General features: G+C 42.1%; 2 protein-coding genes across 3 annotated transcripts; one reads left to right on the forward strand and one right to left on the reverse strand.

The window, feature by feature from the left end:
• Positions 1-1,432: 1,432 nt before the first annotated feature.
• On the forward strand, positions 1,433-2,851 carry LOC105386161 (thioredoxin reductase-like selenoprotein T homolog CG3887). Its single transcript, XM_011556666.3, has 3 exons — positions 1,433-1,741; positions 1,872-2,001; positions 2,090-2,851. Exons 1-3 carry the CDS (start codon positions 1,596-1,598, stop codon positions 2,408-2,410), a joined length of 597 nt encoding a protein of 198 aa, XP_011554968.2. The 5' UTR covers positions 1,433-1,595; the 3' UTR covers positions 2,411-2,851.
• LOC105386160 (WD repeat-containing protein 35) lies at positions 2,566-19,317 on the reverse strand. 2 transcript variants are annotated; one of them, XM_038121052.2, is made up of 22 exons: positions 19,154-19,314; positions 18,946-19,057; positions 18,621-18,760; positions 18,267-18,369; positions 17,866-18,026; positions 16,740-16,884; positions 16,255-16,385; positions 15,718-15,921; positions 14,716-14,830; positions 14,406-14,519; positions 13,207-13,426; positions 12,681-12,906; positions 9,041-9,210; positions 7,702-7,917; positions 7,177-7,320; positions 6,637-6,757; positions 6,132-6,260; positions 5,625-5,718; positions 4,654-4,829; positions 4,292-4,378; positions 3,980-4,092; positions 2,566-3,430 (listed from the first exon to the last, which is right to left on the reverse strand). In XM_038121052.2, the coding sequence occupies exons 1-22, from the start codon at positions 19,175-19,177 to the stop codon at positions 3,262-3,264; spliced, it is 3,114 nt and encodes a 1,037-aa protein (XP_037976980.2). In that variant the 5' UTR covers positions 19,178-19,314; the 3' UTR covers positions 2,566-3,261. The 2 variants fall into 2 exon arrangements, 1 of the variants encoding a protein (XP_037976980.2); XR_005254904.2 differs by lacking the exons at positions 2,566-3,430; positions 3,980-4,092; positions 5,625-5,718 and having other exon boundaries at positions 19,154-19,317.
• Between the last annotated feature and the right edge of the window lie 1,107 nt (positions 19,318-20,424).

The following is a 20,424-nucleotide window of genomic DNA, read 5'->3' on the forward strand; positions in this document are numbered from 1 at the left end:
AATAAGGTAGGTAGTCACAGGCAAAATTTCAAGTATCAAAGTCAGTTTTGTTTCGCTATATAGGGTTGCTACTTGATAGATAGCTGCGCCCTCATTTAATTTCAGGACTTTATAGTTTCACTGTATTTATGTTCCTTGTCCTTGCTACAAACTTGTAGGAACCAAATAAATTTCGAGGCCGTCAATATTTTGAGCTTCTTCTTCTTTTTCTAGTGCCATGTCGTCTTGGAGGCCACCGCACGGAACAATGGGGGCTAACGCGTGTGAATTTGCCGCTAGGGGCGCTGGTGTGCACTGAGGTCAAGTGACATTTTACTTTTCATATAATTTGTTTGGCGGGCTTCGTGATAAATTATATTTTCGTTCATTTCCCTGTTGAAAAGTGATCTCTTTTTGCGAAATTATCGCAAATATGGATTATTTGTCGTTGAAAGCTGAATAATTAAGGAAAAGAGGCGCAAAAATAAGCAGTCTCAAAGAGCAGCTAATTTCGAGGTTAGTTTGTTTACTGTTTACAAACTTAAGTATTTTTTACGAAGTGTACTTATGCTTGTTTGCTTAGGTAACAGCTATGTTTTTTCTTTTTACAGATACCAAGACTATGACCGTAACAGTAACTTGGTTGGAAACGTAGAGGACAGCATCATACAACAAAATGATTCAGTGTACTGACACCCCCACAAATAATATAATACTTAGTATACTATACTACCATTATTTAGTTTCAACTAACAACTCAACCAGCATTCATTGTGTGGATTACTAATGTGTTATATTTTTTGTATAGCAGTGTGTTTAAACGGAAAGGATAAATAAAAGTTAAATCAGTGTGTAATTCTTTTATTTTTATTGTATTTATTAAATGCCTAATCCTTATTTACATTATGTTCTTTCTGAAATTGGTTATAATGATTTTCACAAACAAGAGATTGTCGGATAATAATTATTTCACATGCCACTGTTTTAGAACAGTTTTATCACTTGTTAACATAAGTCCTCCTTTTCTTTCCAAACATAACGGATCTACACTACATTGCGGCATAGTAACTCGATGTGATGATAAGTAGTTATTTTATAATTAATAAGCTTATAAGATTCAAAATTTTAAAACTTTATTTCGCGCCAATTTGATACAGTCTCTTTTGATAAGTTTGACAGCTATGGTACCTCTTGACCTCAGCGACAGTGGCGCCAACTGGTGAGCAAAAAAACGGTAGTCCCCATTCTCCAGTGCTCAGCTGGAACCACTGATACAGACGCGACTGATAGTGTGCACCCCAAAAGACCGTGCACGCTGACTGACACCCGTGTCCGTAAGCCACGTCCGCTAATGTGTCGGCGCCTTTATGAGCTTGCAAGAATTTATTATTTTTCTAATCTGTGAAGCATGAATGAATGATATAAATAAATTCTTTCAGTCATTCAATTTTTAATTTCATTCGTTCAATTTGTTCAATGGTTCGGTGTCAACGAAAATATTTTATTAGAGATTTTATTCAACTTATTGTATTCTCGGAGTTCTTCAACAATTATTCGTGATTTTTATTAAATCTTAACCAAAAATCTATTAGAAAAACTGTAACACTGCTTTCACCATGTCCACAAATTTTTGTGTATCACTGGTTGTTATTCTGACTTGCCTATTGTCTGCTAATAATTACGTTGATGCAAACGAAAATGAAGGCGAAAGCATTTCTAAAATCGGACAAGGTGTAGGACATATCATGAATATTTATTATTGGTAAGATTATATCACAATAATAATTAGAGTTTAGTCGGCTGGGCTAGGTTAGTTTTTGGGTTGCTGGGTCATCTTTTCCTATTGACGTTTATTTATTTTTAAGGTAATGACCGTTTTTTCTTTATTTCAGTTATTCCTGCGGGTACAGGAAGGTTTTTGAGGACTATGCCGGAATTATACAGCAAAAGTACCCAGAAATCTCAGTGATTGGAGCTAATTATGACCCTCCTGGATTGAACATGTACCTTTCTAGAATGATTGTGAGTAATTATTATTATATGAATACAATTTAAAGAAGTTGATTCAATGTTATAATTTCGAGAGCTAATTTGTGTATTTTTCTTTCAGGGTTTTGGTAAGATGATTCTGATTATGTGCATCTTGAGTGGTGTGAACATCTTTGCATGGCTGAACAAGCCACAGCCGTCCTGGTGGAGCTGGTGCCTGGAGAACAAGCTGTACGCGTGTATGATGATATTCTTCTTGGCCAACATGATTGAAGGACAAATGGTCTCATCTGGCGCATTTGAAATCTCCCTGAACAACATTCCACTGTGGTCGAAGCTGGAGACGGGGAGGATCCCTCAGCCCCCGGAGCTGTTCCAAATCATTGACAACACTCTGCGGTTCTCAAAGATGGACATGCCATCCAATAATTTTGTGCAGTAAATTGTTAATGGTTGTATCAGTTGCAATAATTGAACAAGGGTGTGTGTTTGTAAGTGAAAAGTCCTGGGTTTGAACATTTGGTGGTTTGTATTCTTATGTACAAAATTATGTCAAATAATATCTAGGGAGATAGGCTGGTATTCAAACAAGTATTATGCATTTTATCACTTTATTGTTGTTTGTACTTTATCAATTTGTTGTAAATATGTATACATACAATTTGTGACCTTAATAAGTTAGTGCCTATAATGCTTTTAATATATACAGTAGTTAACAAGTTCTTAAATGATATATTACCTACAAATAGTTTGAAAGTCAGCTTATCCCTTTATATGTGTAGATTTTGTTTATCTAGTCAGATGATCAAACAGATTACTATTGTTGATCCTAGACTCACTGTACTGGAAAAACTTATTGAAATAAAGATTTAGATAATTTAAATAATTTGTATCCATTCATTGTCATTACAATTCTAAAACTATATTGTATATCTATTCTATGAGTATGGACGGATTTAAATACAAATAGCATTAGATACAGCTTAATCTTCTACTTAAAACAAACATACACTTCTAACAGATATGATTCTAGGCCCTAGCACGCACGCAAAAAAGTCTTGCCACTGCTTGTATTATTAATTATTATGTACTATCGGGAATTCGGCTGGAGACCTACGTATAACAAATGATGGTAGGAGTAGTTGCGCACGCGATATGATTGCTTTAAAGTCAGAACTGCTGCTACACTTATAAATAGTTCATCTTCAGGCGAGCGCGGCATGGCACATTAGTTGCGCACGCTATATGATGGGTTTAAATTCGGAACAGCATGGATTATCCAGCTGCTACACTTCAGGCGAGGGCAGCATGGCACATGGGGCAGGAGTGTCGCAGCACCAGGTCGTGTCGCGCGGCGTGGTGGCGGCACTGCCCGCAGCGCCACGCCACCGCCTCGCCCAGCGGCCGCGCCGTCACCGCGCACCCCGGGAACACAGAGCCGCAACTGTCGCACGAGGTCGCCCTGTTAGGAGGTGTTGCTTTAGTTACTTCAGCATCTGAAGGGCTAGCACGGGGCGCAATTAAGACGTGAAAAAAGATCTCCATCGCGCTTGAGGCTGCGCGATATGAGTGAGCGCGATGCAAAACTTTTGTCACGTCCTAAATGCGCCTCGTGCTAGCCCTTCTGATTAACATAACTCACATTAGATACCTAATCAGTCTGCTATTTCTATGGCAAGTCATTGTGCACTACTACTACTTAAAATAAAATAACTATTGTTGTAATAAGAATTTAAATTATGAAGGGTCCTTGAGTGAAAAGTAAGAAGCTCTTATCTATAACGTAATTAATAGAAGATCTTGTGTTGTGTGGGGAATGTTCATTATATTTACTTATTGAGTATGAGTAGGTTGTGAACATAATGGTGATATCATAAAAGTTCACAGTATTATTAGTAATATAATATTGTGTTGTGTATCGTATTATAGGTAGTCAGTTATTGGGCTTCCGTTATGAAATAGGCACAAGCACAATACATAAGTAACACTACTAACTAAGTAGGACACGTACCAGTCGGGTATCCCAGTTTCACAATTAGGGCAATTCACTTTAGTTCCCTTCGGGTCTCGCGGCTTGTACCTCGTAAATACTTCTACAGCTAAATTTTCGTACTGGTTATCCACCTGGGAAACATTAAAAACAAACATAGGTAATGTTTTTTATTAAATTAGGTACTAAATTAATTATTGTAATTAGGTTGTATTTCTACTTTGTAAGGTAACTGCTGTCGTCATTGGATTTTTTTCCTATAGGGAGGTACTTATACTATAGGTAGGATATTTAATTACTAATACAAACAGCGTTTAACTAATTCATACTCACATCTAACGCTTCCAACTTGATAAAAGCTTTGGAGCATAAACTGAATGCCCTTGCCTCTATAGCAATCAATGCTACTGTACACCACACCTGCAATAGATAAATAATAAATAGACTTGGACAGGACAGGTCCACAGCTTACCTATCGATTATGCAGTCTTCGATAACGTGATAACAAAGTAAAGGAATACCAAACACACGTATCTATGAGTCCTACGGGCTGTGAGAACGAGGGCTGGGAAAATACGTGACCTTATTACACATCACATGATTTCCATTTATCTTGGGCCGAATTTGTACTTATTGTTCGACTTTCAAATCAATTTTGCCAACACCCTGTAGCCCTACTAAAGCAGTAGGTATACCTGTTCATGCTGCGCGGAGTGCAGGTCATCTATGACGGTCATGAGCCGCGCGGCTGCCCGCAAGGCGGCCTCGGCTCGGAAGGGCTGCGCGTAGGCCCTCGCCATGGCCAGAGCTAGCCAGTGCTGCGCGGCCCCCAGCCGGTAGCAGCGAGCCGCCTCGCGGTTCTTTGCACCATCTGCTCAGGGTATGAAACGATTAGGTTCATTTGGTAGATGTAGGTTGGGTATATGGGACTATTTGTGAGTGATTAATTATGCGAAACAAGGTGAATAGGAGCCAATGACCTTAATACTGTGACTATCAATAAAATGACTCAACTAATACCTAAAGCAATACTCAGTATAAATTAAATTTTAATACTTATATTTAAATCTAATGGTAATGGTGGAGAGATAACATTATTTCAAAGCACAGTAGCTCAGTTTATTTTGGCAACAATAACTATTTATAGGTAGTGAGAATAAATATTTTCTCTTATGCGAATTATATGGCACAAGATATGCACTTGTTTCATCGCGACCTTGTTTCAACCTACCTACAATTAATGCTAATAGAATGGTACTAATTATACTATGAGTAATACTTTTAGGCGTAATTTCTACCTATATCTATTTGTAATCATAGCCAACCAACTATCAAGCTGATAAGTTATATTCGGATGCAGTTCTGTTTATCTTGTTAAATTCCCACATACCGTTATCAGTATCGTTATCTTAACTTAACAGTCTGTGTTACCCACTTCTATTTACAAAGCAATTTCGTTTTTAGGAAGGTATATTATGACCTACTAGGTCTAACTAGGTATAGGTAGTCACTTATAATATTAAGATGCATCCTTCACCACTAACCACCGCAAACTATGAAACCGCAGTATAATCTAATTTTAGTAATTAAAGTGATTGTTTGTGCTGAAAGCAGTGCATTTAGAGGCGTAAAAAGTGTAGTGGGGTATTGACGGTGGAGTTATTACCGACGGAGCTTTGGTTATAGATATGAGCTGCCAGTATGTAGAGCTTCTTTATTCTGATAGGCGAAGCTTTCTGTGACGCCTCCATTGTCGCCAGCTAAAAGTATAATAGTGGATAAGGTAGATCGGTTCGATAACGAAGAACTAGTACATTAGGCATAATTAGCAAGTAGTTATGTACCTAATGAACAATGAAAGTTAATAAAAAATTGAAGTCACTGAAAAAACTCTTGCGTTTAACGAAAGAGACCTACCAAACTACGATATTATTAACACAAATGTAAAATGTGAAGTTATGAATTCTTCATCTGTCGAAGTGTTCCTTATTGGTTGTATGGTCAGATTAGCCATTGTCCTACCGATCTGACCACGTGTTTTTTTCCTGGTGGTTCTAATAATCGGACCACCATGCTGTCCTATATCGATCGAACCACATCTGTTGTAGTTGTAATTTTCTTGATGTCGTTTCCACAATACTTATGTAGGTAATAAAATAATGTGTCGGTTTACCTGGTACGCCATGGCAGCAGTTTGGAGCATCCTGCCGCTCTCCTTCAGCTGCATGAGGAGCTGCACAGACGGCGTCTGGTCCACGTCGATTATTTCATCCACCGCGGGATTGGATTTGGCAAAACTCTCCTAAAATTTACATTGAGATTTAACAACGGATTATTGTCGTAGGGTGACTTGCTTGCACCTAATATTTAAACGAAATAAAATCTATTGCGGTCCTGCTCAGTTAGTATACTGTCAAAGCAAGAGAGCAATAGATTTAATTATTTTAAATGTTTGGTGCAAGGCACCCATAATCATTGAGATATTATTAATATTATACAAGGTGCACAGTTGCGCACGTAGCAGGTTTCGGGTTAGTATACCCTTTTTGCAATATCCTGTATATCTATAGCAAGTTCGTAAGATACCACTTGATTTGATTCTATACCTAACAAACCCTTGGAGAAAATAGCTTTTATTATTATTACTGTATAGCTGCATATCTGTATCTGTATAATACCTTGTTGTGCCGGGGCGAGCCGGCGAGCTTGGCCAGCGCCTCGTTGTCCTCCAGCGCCATGTAGCACTTGCGCAGCCCCTCCACGTTGTCGCACATCGTGTAGTACTCTATTGCACCTGACCTGGGGGGAAATGGACTGAATTAACATGTGTGTGAAATGTGGGTGTCTGACTTTCGGCTGAAGCCAAGTTGGCGTAGATAGGATGAATAGACTTTAATATTATAGGGTACATACTCTACTTTCTACGAATATCTTTCTTTCTTTTAGAATTCTTCCTGGAATTCTACGAGAATATATTTTAAGGTGAAGCGATGCTCGCATACGCATAGTTAATAGGATGGCTATGTGGTTGCTGAGTAAAGTACAGGGAGTGCAAGGCATATAGGTACTAGAGCGGGAACGCAATTCCACTCACTATGCACAATTGAATATACCATATGAGATATGAATAGTGTACTTATTTCAAAATTATTTCTTCTAGGTTGCATATCTGCATACGCTCAAGTGTTGTGACCAAGAACTGTAAAAGAGTGTCATACCAATTCTGTCGATCGATGTAATAGTCTCCGATGTTGCTGTAGGCCTCCTTGACCTGCTTGTCGGTGGTGGTGGCGGAGGTCTTCAGCAGCTCCACCACGCGGAACCAGTGCCCGAGCCGCTTGCGCAGCGCTATGGCCAGATCCCTGCGAATACGGGGTAGTTTAGCTTGATTTTATAAGTTTCATCATATTTTCCGCTAGAGGCGCTGCTTTGTTTGCAAGAAAACGAAAATTTGCAGACTATAATACTGTCGTTTGTACTAGACCCTCAGTGAAAAATCCGCCTTTTGTGATTATAGGTCTCTCCAAGGACCGCCGCAAATCTCTTTTCTTGAGTTTCCACTTTCATCAATAGGTCAACTGCATCCTACGCTGCATTTGCATGGTCGAGAGCTTTTGTCAAGAAACTGTCTACCGTCGCGTCCGAAAATATTAGAAAGGCATCTTGACAATCTGGAGTTATACCAACTTAAAATAGATAATGCTATCAGGGACATGTTCTACCTACAATTTCCATCAACATACCGTCTATCCTCATCATGATAAATCTTCTCGGCGGCATCAAAATCTTTGAAATAGGCCATGATTTCTGCTTTCTTCAACGCGTTGGAGTGCAGCGCATTCAGCCGGCCCACAAACTTGATGCCCGCGTAGTCGGTGCGCCGGACGAAGGCCGCCTCAGCCGTCTCTAGAGCGCCCTCCGTCTCGAAATTCTTGAGGGCTGCCTCCGCTAGTAATAACCTGGGGATTGTATGAGGAGTTATAGGTAGATACTTATAGTAAAAAAAAGTGTACTGAGTATGTAGGTATCGCACATTCCAGATATTGACAGAGTGAGATGGGTCATTGCTAAGGGGGCAAAGCTTTTGTTCAACGCTTTATGTAGCAGCAGTAGGTAGGTAGCAGTTAAAGCAGTAAGAAATGATTCGGTACTCGTTTGTTCAATAAAAACACATTTTTTTTAAACAATGTTTAACAAGTGTTTGAAACGAAATTTGACAGATTCATTGTGGCGCCCATATTAATTTCTACTCTTTCTTGCCAGGCTCTATAGTAACGTTAAATGAAGAATATGTGTGAGTTCCTATGATCGCATACTGAAATTCGTAGTTAATTCATGAACAATACCTAAACATCATATGAAAAATATTGTGAATGATTAATCAATGAACCATGCACCCAAAGTATGGATTGTGCGCTAACATTATTTTATTATTTTAAACGAAACAAGGACATTGTTGTTAACTATAGGTTAACGTTAGAAACTCATCAGGTGGCAGTTTTCCGATATTGATTTTAAATTATAGTCGGTAAGAAGTTGTATTTGGTCCTTGCAATCGATGGCGTTCAACATCTATAATTAATTAATTACTAACCTAAAAGGGGTGGTTAGACTAATTGCTGTTGTTGAATATTTAATTAACTTGTAGCTTTGTGGGTTTAACCTTCATAAACAGATCGATCATATTCCATAACAAGCTACAAGTAGGTAGGTACAATGTAATTTACACAAGTTCTCAAGGCATACCAATACCATACGAAGAATGGGAGATTTTTTTGCATCCTCAACTGCCAACTCATGAAAAATGTATAGGTAGAACAGCATTTTTTTGCGATGTTGGATTCATTGCCTTGCCAAAGGGAACTAGGTACGGTCAGGTGCAAAGAAACCTGACCCCCCTCTCATACTAACAATGCTTTTGAGGCAGGTCAGGTTTATCTGCCCTTTACTGTACACTATGTAATTCAATTCCATCATGTATTTACTATTACATCATGTAGCAAACAGTATTTAAAATCGCACACATTACGTTGACGCTAACTGTGTTGCGGGGTGCACTAGTGGGTGAGTGGTCTCACTCACCACAGGCGCGGGTGCGGGTTGTCCTTGATGAACGCCTCGGCCTCGCGCAGCCCCACCTGCTCCAGCAGCTGGCGCGTGTCGCGGAGGGACTTCACGTCCACGCGGGCCACGTGTTGCGGGGTGCACTTGTCCGTGATGTTGTCTAGGAGAGCCATGGTGATTTCCAGGTCCTGTGAGAGAGAGCGGTTGTTTAGAATTTTGGAGGGTAAGTTTTTGTAGGAGCGGACAAATTCATTTGTGCACCTATGAACACATAAGATTGGTGGATGGACAGCCAATGACATGATGACATCCAAGCAGTCTAATCAGTTTCGAGTTTAACCAGGATCCGGTATTTTCATCCGCAAAATGTAGCACGTGCACAAGCGCGTACACTGATACTACCGTATACTTTCCAAAAACTATGCTTTACAACATCAGCGCCTGCCTGACGCTGATGTTGTATATTATACCTACCTATGACCATTTAGGTTGCGAATATGGGTTTTCTGAGACACATACCTAGATTTTCGAACAGTGGTGATGATAACCATGCTGTCGGCAATCTAAGCGACTGCTCCTGCGCCGAAACACTCTAGTAGAACCAGCGTCCGGTTTTATGAAGCGCGTGTATAAGCGCGTATGCTGATTTGTCCGTATACGCGCCAAAAACTATTCTTCTTCTGCTCTTGCGTCTTAACACTCTCGATTCGCACCAGCGTCCGGTTTTTTGAAGCGCTAATTATAGCGCGTATACGGATGCGGGTAGGACCTCATGGCTTTGGTAGCAGAAACCAGAGAGGGCAAATGCTTGTTGACTTCCTCGAAAGGGAGGGGCTGTACTTGATGAATTCTTTCTTTGAGAAACAGCCCCAGAGGAAGTGGACATGGGCAAGCCCCGATGGTAGGACGAAAAACGAAATCGACTTCATTATGACTGACAAGCGCCACATATTCAGAGATGTCTCAGTGATCAATAGGTTTAAAACTGGGAGTGATCACCGACTTCTCCGAGGTACTCTAAATATTAACTTCAAGCTGGAGAGGAGACGTCTGGTGAAGTCGACCCTTCGTCCCACACTGCACCAAATTAGAGCTGGCAACACCAGCTTCCAGAGAGAACTACAGAGCCGATTCGAATCGCTGGAAACCACTACGGATATTGACGCGGATACAATCCAAATAGTGAAGGCTCTTCGTGAGGTGGGCCACAGACATTTAAGCGTGAGAAGCAAAAGCAAGGAGTCTAAACTTTCAAGCGAGACACTCGAGCTTATGAGGCAGAGACGCGAATTTCCGTCGGCAGGTGACACTTCGTCAGAACTACGGGTACTCAACAAGCGTATAAAGAAGCTGATACGAAGAGATCTCCGTCGCTCCAACACACGCGCCATAGAAGCAGCAATTGAGCAAAATCGGGGGTCAAAAGTCTTCGTTCAGCAACTTGGGAGAAGCCACTTGACGAAGTTGAGGTCTGCAGATGGTAATATCGTTGCCTCTAAGCCGGAGGTTCTTGCCGAAATCGAAGGTTTTTACGGACAACTTTATGCTTCACACGCGCAGAAGTGTGTGGCGCAGCTCACCGATTCCAGAGCGCCACTAATACGCCACTACACTGACGACATCCCTGACGTCGACATAGGTGAGATTAGGATAGCCCTTGAGCAGCTTAAAAACAACAAGGCTCCGGGTGAAGACGGAATTACTACAGAGCTTCTGAAAGCTGGAGGTATTGCAATCCTCGAACAGCTCCAGAGGCTCTTCAATTCGGTTCTTCACAATGGCATTACACCGGAGGCATGGTCTGAGAGCGTCGTGGTATTGTTCTTTAAGAAGGGTGACAAAACCCTTCTGAAGAACTATAGACCGATCTCGCTTTTAAGCCATGTATACAAGCTGTTCTCAAGGGTTATCACGAACCGTCTTGCCCAAAAGTTAGACGAGTTTCAGCCCCCAGAGCAGGCTGGGTTTCGAAAAGGCTTTAGTACAATAGACCACATCCACACAGTAAGGCAGATTATACAGAAGACCGAAGAGTATAATCAGCCTCTGTGTCTAGCCTTTGTGGACTATGAAAAAGCCTTCGACTCCATCGAGACCTGGGCAGTTTTGGAATCCTTGCAGAGATGCCAAATCGATTGGCGCTATATCGAGGTGTTGAGATGTCTGTACAATGCCGCTACTATGACTGTTCAAGTACAGGACCACAAGACAAGACCTATCCAACTGCAACGTGGAGTGAGACAGGGGGATGTAATATCTCCGAAACTGTTCACCAATGCATTGGAAGATGTCTTTAAGACGTTGGACTGGAAAAGACATGGCATATGTATAAATGGCGAGTACATGTCACACCTCCGCTTCGCGGACGACATCGTTATTATGGCAGAATCTCTGCAGGAACTCAGCTGGATGCTAAGTGGCCTAAATGCTGCTTCCCGACGTGTAGGCCTCGGAATGAACTTGGACAAGACGAAAGTCATGTACAATGCTCACATCAAACCGGAGCCGGTCGCCGTCGGTGAGGCAACACTCGAAGTTGTGCAAGAATATGTCTACCTCGGGCAGACTATTCGGCTAGGCAGAAGCAACTTCGACAAGGAGGCTGCAAGGCGCATCCAACTGGGTTGGGCTGCATTCGGGAAACTTCGTCACATATTCTCCTCGGCCATTCCTCAGAGCCTGAAGACAAAAGTCTTCAACCAGTGCGTCCTGCCAGTGATGACGTATGGTGCAGAGACGTGGACACTGACGGTAGGACTGGTCCACCGATTTAAAGTCGCTCAGCGTGCTATGGAGAGAGCTATGCTTGGGGTTTCTCTGATGGATCGTATCAGAAATGAGGTTATCCGTCAGAGGACTAAGGTTACCGACATAGCTGTCAAAATATGCAAGCTGAAGTGGCAGTGGGCTGGTCATATCTGCCGAAGAACCGATAACCGTTGGGGTAGACGAGTTCTCGAGTGGAGACCACGAACAGGCAAACGCAGCGTGGGACGCCCTCCTGCCCGCTGGACTGACGACCTTAGGCGGGTGGCGGGTAGTGGTTGGATGAGGAAGGCCGAGGACCGAGTGTTGTGGCGCTCCTTGGGAGAGGCCTATGTCCAGCAGTGGATGACTATTGGCTGATGATGATGATGATACGGATGCGTCACAAAATATCCTTCTTCCGCCACCTACTCACCTGGAACCTACACAGAACCTGCACGGGCAGCGGCTCCTCGGGCTCGGCGCCGCGCAGCACGTAGAGCCGCGCCTTCTCCGCCGCCGCCAGCTCGCGCGGGTCGTCGCCCGCCCAGCGCGCGCCCCACACGTCCTTGCGCAGCGCCTGCCCCACGCTGATGTTGTGTATTATACCTACCTGTGTCGATTTATGTTGCCAATATGGGTTTTTAAGGTAGATCCCTAGATTTTTTAACAATGGTGACGATATCCAAGCTGTCTTAATTGCGAATATGGGTTTTCTAGGGCCGATCCTAGATTTTCGAATCTTCGTGATGATATCCATGCTGTCGAGAAGCTAAGCGACTGCTCCGCGCCTAAATACTCTCGAGAAAAACCAGAATCCGGTTTTTTGAAGCGCGTGTATAAGCGCGTACCCTGATACGACCGTACTTATACGCGGCGAACAATATACCTACTCATTCTGCTAGCTACTCACCTGAAACCTACACAGATACCCCTGCACGGGCAGCGGCTCCTCGGGCTCGGCGCCGCGCAGCACGTAGAGCCGCGCCTTCTCCGCCGCCGCCAGCGCGCGCGGGTCGTCGCCCGCCCAGCGCGCGCCCCACACGTCCTTGCGCAGAGCCTGACCGACGCTGATGTTGTTCGCCATGTCTGTGTCGAGGATGTAGAGCGAGCCGGCCTGGTCGATCACGAAGAATTTGCTGCGGGGAAAGTTTGGTGAGATTGTCGCCGAGTATTGTGGAGGTAAATAAAGATATGAGTATATGCGCCCCAACCGAGAGTCGAATCTGACTCCTTCAGTATAGGTAGTGACCAGGAAATAGGTGATAGGTGCGGTTTCGCTAACAACACGAACATGGTTTATGAAGATTTTTGCAACATCCTACTTGGGAGCCAAGAACCACGAAAGCAGTTTGCTGAAACATTGAATAAATAATATATAATATATATATAAATGGTACTTACATAAAAAATCCCGTAACTACCAAACCACCACTAACCTTGAATTACAGTTCAACCCCAGCTTATACGGCTTGGCATTCAGATTAATCGAGGTAATCTTCCTCATATTGACCAGAGAGAACAGCAGTATGGTCCCGGAGTCTCTTCCCACCAGCAGGTGGCTGTCGGAGCTGGCGATGCAGGCTATGCCGTCGTCGCGGATGCCGGCGTCGGATGTCGCCGGGGACCCGTCCGCGTGGAATAGCTGCTCTGTGCTGCCTGGTGGTGGATGGATTTGGATTTAATTGGACATGGAATAGCGGTTGAAATTATTTTAACGCTTTCGTAAAGGTCGCTGTGGCCTTTTCTTTGACCTAGATAGGTAAAACAGTCGTCCTGATTGCCAGTGTTGGATGTAGCAGGGACCCGTCTGCGTGAAATAGCTGATCTGTGATGCCTGGTTGTACCTGGATTTGGACTGAATAGGACATAGGGGTTGAAACTAATTTAATCCTTTTTAGGGTTCCGTAGCCAAAATGGCAAAAACGGAACCCTTATAGTTTCGTCATGTCCGTCTGTCCGTCTGTCACAGCCGATTTACTCGGAAACTATAAGTACTACAGTGATGAAATTTGATGGGAATATGTGTTGTATGAACCGCTACAAAAATATGACACTAAATAGTAAAAAAAAGAATTGTGGGTGGGGCCCCCCATACATGTAACTGAGGGATGAAATTTTTTTTTTCGATGTACATACCCGTGTGGGGTATCAATGGAAAGGTCTTTTAAAATGATATAAAGTTTTCTAAAAAACATTTTTCTTAAAGTGAACGGTTTTTGAGATATCAGCTCTCAAAGTCGTAAAAAGTATGTCCCCCCCCCCCTCTATTTTTATAACTACGGGGTATAAAATTCTAAAAAAAATAGAGGTGATGCATGCTAATTAACTCTTTCAACGATTTTTGGTTTGATCAAAGTATCTCTTATAGTTTTTGAGATAGGTTGATTTAACTGTAATTTTGGTTAAGTTATTGTTATATTTGCTGCTACGGAACCCTTTGTGCGCGAGCCCGACTCGCACTTGGCCGGTTTTTTCTTACATGGTCTTTTGAACTTTTTTAAAACTTTAGGCTGAATATTAGGTTATATTATGTATTTGCCTTTCAACTAAGTAATGAAAATAAATAAAAGGATGTCTGTATGGGCCACATAATAGGTACTTACATAGAAACGCTCAAGTTTTTTTAAATACTTACGCGTTCGCGATGGAGTAGAGAACTTCCAGACTAGAAACGCATCTTTAGAGGCCGCCACGACGGTGTACTTGCTGTTGATGGCTGTGTATGATATCGGCATAGTCACAGTTTTCGCTGAAAAGGTAAATAAAAAGTCGAGTTAGTAAGTCTTATAAACGGAACTACATTGATGTAATGCCGTATTGCCGAATTCGACAAGAGTGGCAAAAAGTTTTGCATCGCGCGGCTTCGAGAGCGAATGCGACGTAAAATTTCGTAATCTTGTGAGCGTCTTGGACCCGTGCTTCTTCCATTTTAGTATTAAACTTACCGTCGCATTGTATTCCTTGTTGGTTGGAGATGATTAAAGAGTTTAAGGTGGCGATGACGCAGTACTCGTCCACTCCACTCATGTCCACAACCTCAGGTATGGTGTTTATCCATGACTGGAAACAAGATATAATCATTTTGTAAATCATGTGGAAAAGCTGGCATTAGAATATATTTATTAAACCGTACATGCACCAAAAGCGATGTAAATAATTAGGACAATCTTTTGAGTTTTGACTAAGGCAATAAATAAAACACCCGAAATTTCAACACTTCGGCGCGACCCTTGGCATAAATTTTGAACGGCTAAATATGCGTACAGACCGGCCAAACGAACGCCAATGAACGGGTTTCGTTGGCCTTCGTTGCTGCAATCTGGACGGCTTAGTGAATGCCAACGATCGCTCGTTGGCGTGTGCCGGCGACATCAAAGAAATCGGGCTATTTGAACGAACTCTGTTTGGACGGTCGCCGAAGGCCAAAAAACGAACGCTCAGTTGAAGCAAGAGAGTGTAGCGTGTTGACGTCCGATTTGATAATTACTTGGATATTTCCCGCCATTTAGATCATGGAGAAAAGCAAAGAATGGAGTAATGACGATATGTTTTCAATTATAATGATGTTGTCGCCGTCCATGATTAAATTGCGAACACATTGCGAATGAAAGAGAAAAGAACCGGAATCAAGGGCCCAACGAACGCCAACGATCGGGTTTCGTTTCAGCTTGAGCCGATTGTGACAAAATATGGCTAAAGCTGAGTACAGACCGGGCCAACGAACGCCAACGGTTATCCCAACGATGGATATTTATCATACATAATACAGGGCAGATTGCAGCAACGAAGGTCAACGAAACCCGTTCGTTGGCGTTCGTTGGGCCTGTCTGTACGCAGCTTAACACATGGGGCAACATTAACTTTGACACGCATATACATAGACACGTAAAACTTATAACACCCCTTTTCAGCCGTGTGTTTAAAGCATTACATATTATTATGATTACCTGATGAGTGGTGGTGTCCCAGAACGTGACGGTCTCCGGCCCGGAGCAGAAGGCGAGCGTGTTGCCGTAGAACGCGTATTTATGGTCGGGCTTCACGTTCGCGAAGTAGATGAACGACTCTATGGCTATAGCAATGCGGAGCGAGCGGCCCTCCCATGATATCGCCCTCATGTTCCCGCCAGGCACGCGTAGTGTTCTTATGTGCTGAAAGTTTTGTTACATGAGTATTTTGTTATTAAGAAACACTTAACTTTATCAATGCGGTGAACACATAATGTTAGGTCCCCTTGGAGGTTCGGGGTGAGGCGTGGCTGGATTGTATGTTAGTCTATTGCGGAAAAGACGCGTTCAGAATCCCTCAGGAATGCAAGATAGCGTGAAGTAGTAAATAATTCACAACAAAAGACGACTCCAGAGAAAGATACTGTGCACAGTAAGTAACTAATAGGTACAATAGACAAAACTTTTTTTGTCTAAGCTCACACTAGAAATAAGAAAGACACAGGTTACACATATTGTGTTTGTATGACATATTACCTCTCCATAAGCACTGAAGAACTGTATAACATTGTTGTTGTCGGCGGTGGTGCCGGCCACCGCCAGGATGGCGCCGTTGTGGTTCCAGTGGCAGTCCAGCGCCGTCATGTGGGTGTCCACCACTACCACATCTGAAATAAAAGTTAATCTATAAGAGGTCGTTCCGATTTTACCGTAAGAAACACAACTAGGTTTTTAAAGAATTGCAAGACATTAATAGAAGAAACATAGTTGTGTGTTTTACGTGATAGTGGGAGATATAAATGGCTAAAATTAATTGTATTTTCTTTTCATCGAATTCTGCAGATTTTTGGGAGTTTTCCTAATCCCACTATAAATTTATGTATGGCTTACGACTGTCGTAGTGACCGAAGACTGTAGTCGATCAAAATGCTGTGGCATCAGTATCACACAGCGATTTTATATGTAGTTGTAAGCTGTATCGCATCGAATAGCACCATTACTTTATACAAAAGCTCCCCTACCGTCATCAATGCAGTTCTTCATGAGCTGCAGCAGTCCAGTGCGATGACACACGGCGAGCACCGGGCGCGCGGGGGGTGCGCGGCCCGGGAACCAGCGCAGCGCCACCACCTCGCCCGCCGACGCCGCGTGGCTTGTCACTGCCATCTGTAGACGCCAATAGGAAATAAAATGTCGCTAATAGGAAATAACATGTTTTCGTTTAGGTAAAATTAGTAACTTTAAAATTTTCCCCAACCAGAACTCTGCCACTCCACCTGCTGTCTCAAATCTCAGTTGCATTTGCATTGGTCAAATCCTCCAGCTTGCATGAATTAGGATACACAAGGCATGATAATAGATGGTATGGATGGGTAAGAGAGATTTCTTTACTGGAAAATTTCCTGAGATAATTACAATCTGAATATAAACATATTGTGTAATTATTATTTTTTGTTCCTTGATTTTTCTAACATGCGATCAGTCGTTGGACCATAAGCAGTTCTTTTGAGCGGTAGAGTGACTCGCAGAACTGGCCTCTCCATTGATAGGCTGTCCTTCATTAGATTTATTCAGTGTTAATCAACTGAATAATTGTCCCAGATGTGGCTTCGTTTCAGGCGACGGGTCATTTCTGTCTGTGTTAGACATCACGCCAGTTCATTTTCATGATTTGTTACCCTGTCTCTGTAGGCTTTTGTGAGATGCTTAACTTCCTATTTCTCAGTAGGAATTTCTAGGTAAGCATGTACTTCATCAGTTTTTGTAAACCAGGGAGCTCTTGCTATGGTCCTCAGTGCATTATTTTGGAATCTTTGCAGTATTTCAATGTTGCTGTTTTTTGCCGTACCCCACAACTGTATACCATAAACCAGACGGGTTTTAAAATAGACTTGTAAATAAGCAGTTTATTGTTCAGTGACAGTCTTGACTGCGGGCCGAGCAGCCATTGGAGTGATCTAAAACGGTAGTTCAGCTCATCACGTTTTTTCTGGATGTGCTTTTTCCAAGTTTGCCTCCGGTCAAGGTGAAATCCTAGGTACTTGACTGAATCTTTATGTGGTAAAGGCTCATTCCCAAGTTTGACCTCCGGACAATCTTTCCTTCTTAGGGGTGTTATCTAATTCATAGTACACAATTAAAACTCACAGTAAAGTTCCCCTGATCATCGTACAGCTGCAGCTCGCCACTCGAGAGCGCAAACAGCAGCTGTGTGTTGTCTGGCGACCACTGCACGGCGGACAGCCCGGGGCCCTTGATGTCCTTGCCCCACACGCGCAGCCCGTCCACTGACCCCACTATCACCGCACCTGGAATGTAAGAAAAATATTTTGTGCTTCATGTATATTTTTTTAATAAGCCTATTTATTTATTTTTAGAATTGGGGTGACATGACTAAATTAATATACAATACATGAAATATTGTTACAAAAAGTATTATTTAATTATCTGCAATCAGAATTAACTATTTTGATATAATTAAAACAATATGTAACTGGCTAATTTCAAAAGAAATCTTACTCTTTCTTAAGAATTGTTTAAAGACTTACCATCTTCATATGCTATGCATATCTTCTGTCCATCAGAGCCCCAAGCCATGCCAGTAACAGTTGATTTATTTCTGTTATTTATCATTTCTTCATACCAAGATCCCTGTTAAAAATATTGATATTATGTACAATTTATTATAATAATAAATAATATAATAATGGACTCATCATCATCTCAGCCATAGGATGTTCACTGCTGATAATAGAATAATGGACTAAATAATAATAATGGACTAAATAATAATAATGGACTAGGTATTACTTTCAACAGTTCCACCACAGGGACAAAGTCCAGCTATAGTGTTTGTCACTTAGAAGCTTAGCAAAGGGCTTGAAGTTTCAACACTAGAATACCTTGTAGAGCATCCAAACTATGATGACTCCATGTTCATCGCTAGTAGTCAGCTTCTGATAGACCTCGTTCCAAACAGCCATGCGGAGCTGGCCCGAGTGCCCTTCTAAGCTCAAGTTCATTGAGAGATTTCCTGCACCACCTATGAACATAACATTAAAATATATTTATGTGCTATTGTTACTTCAAAAATAAATTCAATTATAGGTAGAATAGAATAAGTTTAAAGTGAAAAAAAAATATAAGATTAATCAAATTAAATCAAATTCTATTTGATTAAATGTAATAAACATTTAATAAACATAGCCATACAAATTTTCTACAAACCAGATTCTAGCTTCAAGACTTTAAGCATCCCATCCTCTCCCCCAACAGCTATGTATCCTGAAGAATGGTTCCACGCTAGGCAGTTCACATTTGACTGTTTCGGTATAGCAATCTGAAAATAAATTAAACGAAAAATTTATAACTTTGAATACACGAATTGGTAAGTTTGAATCTCGTTTATGTATTTAAAATAACAAAGTTGTCTTACCTTCTTACTCATATAAATAAACATGATGACTTAAGTATTTGTTTCTAATTAATACTGGATACCTTTAAAGGACTAGGTTTGATTTAGTGCAAATTTATTTAATAAATTAAATTTTATCACCAACATCCAAACAAACCACAACAAACAAACACAACTTTTGACAAATGACAATCAAATTATCATTCTGTGACACACTGCTGACCCATTTACTGTCTTACTTCTGAACTACAACATATGCCGTTTTTATTCTGAGCATAACACCTATGTAAATTTCACTTAAGCTGCGTACACACCGGGCCAACGAACGCCCAACGAACGCCAACGGTTATCCCAGCGATGGATATTTATCATAATACAGGGCAGATTGCAGCCACGAAGGCCATCGTAAACCGTTCGTTGGCCTTCGTTGGCCCGGTGTGTACGCAGCTTTACGAGCAAGAGGAGCTGGCACCTTTGATAAATATTTCTATATTACCTGTTTACAATTACGATGGCAAGAGACCCGACGGCATGAGTCTAGTGCCATGGAAGAGGGGCCGGCTGCTGGTGTGGGACGCAACATGCGTGGACACACTAGCACCGTCCCATCTTCCATCTACCTCCGCAGAGGCCGGCGCTGCGGCCGGGCAGGCGGAAACGATGAAAGGCCGCAAATATGCATCCCTAGGAGAGGGGTACATGTTTGTGCCTTTCGGAGTCGAAACCCTAGGGCCGTGGGGACCGGAGGCGCGTCGGCTGCTAAAAGAAATTGGCAGCAGGCTGAAAGAAGTCACAAGGGACCCTAGGGCTGGCTCGTACCTCGCTCAAAGGATAAGCATCGCCATACAGCGAAATAACGCGGCCAGCGTCTTGGGTACCCTACCCAATGATTTCAAAAGGATACGCTAGTAATATATATGTCAATGACCCTACCCGACAGCGGCGGCGAGCTGGCCAGCATTTATTTTCTAGTTTAGTGTTTATTATTTAGTTATAGTTATAAGTCTGTAATTATTAATTATTATTACCTGTTTATTTATTTGTCCACCAACCCGCACTTGGCCAGCGTGGTGGACTAGGCCTAAACCAGCTATACTCATCCTGCGGCCCGCGGGCCGCATGCGGCCCGCCAGGCCTTTATCAGTGGCCCGCGTGCCATGAGAGATAATAGGGAATATGCGTGTTTTTTTTAAATATTATATTCGATAGTTTACATCGCTTTATAATAGTTAAAAAAAAAAACAAAAAAATATTGCTTGTGGCCAGCGAAACCATGACTTAAACGTTTTTGT

The sequence above is a fragment of the Plutella xylostella genome, chromosome 4 (genome assembly GCF_932276165.1).
Source record: "Plutella xylostella chromosome 4, ilPluXylo3.1, whole genome shotgun sequence".
NCBI classification, from domain to species: domain Eukaryota; kingdom Metazoa; phylum Arthropoda; class Insecta; order Lepidoptera; family Plutellidae; genus Plutella; species Plutella xylostella.

Excerpts from the sequence above, each read along its gene's own strand:
- LOC105386161 (XM_011556666.3), top strand. The coding sequence starts at position 1,596 with ATGTCCACAAATTTTTGTGTATCACTGGTTGTTATTCTGACTTGCCTA. Across the intron at positions 1,742-1,871 it reads ATCATGAATATTTATTATTG|TTATTCCTGCGGGTACAGGA; the intron begins GTAAGATTATAT and ends TCTTTATTTCAG. Across the intron at positions 2,002-2,089 it reads TGTACCTTTCTAGAATGATT|GGTTTTGGTAAGATGATTCT; the intron begins GTGAGTAATTAT and ends TTTTTCTTTCAG.
- LOC105386160 (XM_038121052.2), bottom strand. The coding sequence starts at position 19,177 with ATGTTTATTTATATGAGTAAGAAG. Across the intron at positions 13,427-14,405 it reads CTCTACTCCATCGCGAACGC|GCAGCACAGAGCAGCTATTC; the intron begins GTAAGTATTTAA and ends ATCCACCACCAG. Across the intron at positions 3,431-3,979 it reads GAAACTGGGATACCCGACTG|GGCGACCTCGTGCGACAGTT; the intron begins GTACGTGTCCTA and ends ACCTCCTAACAG.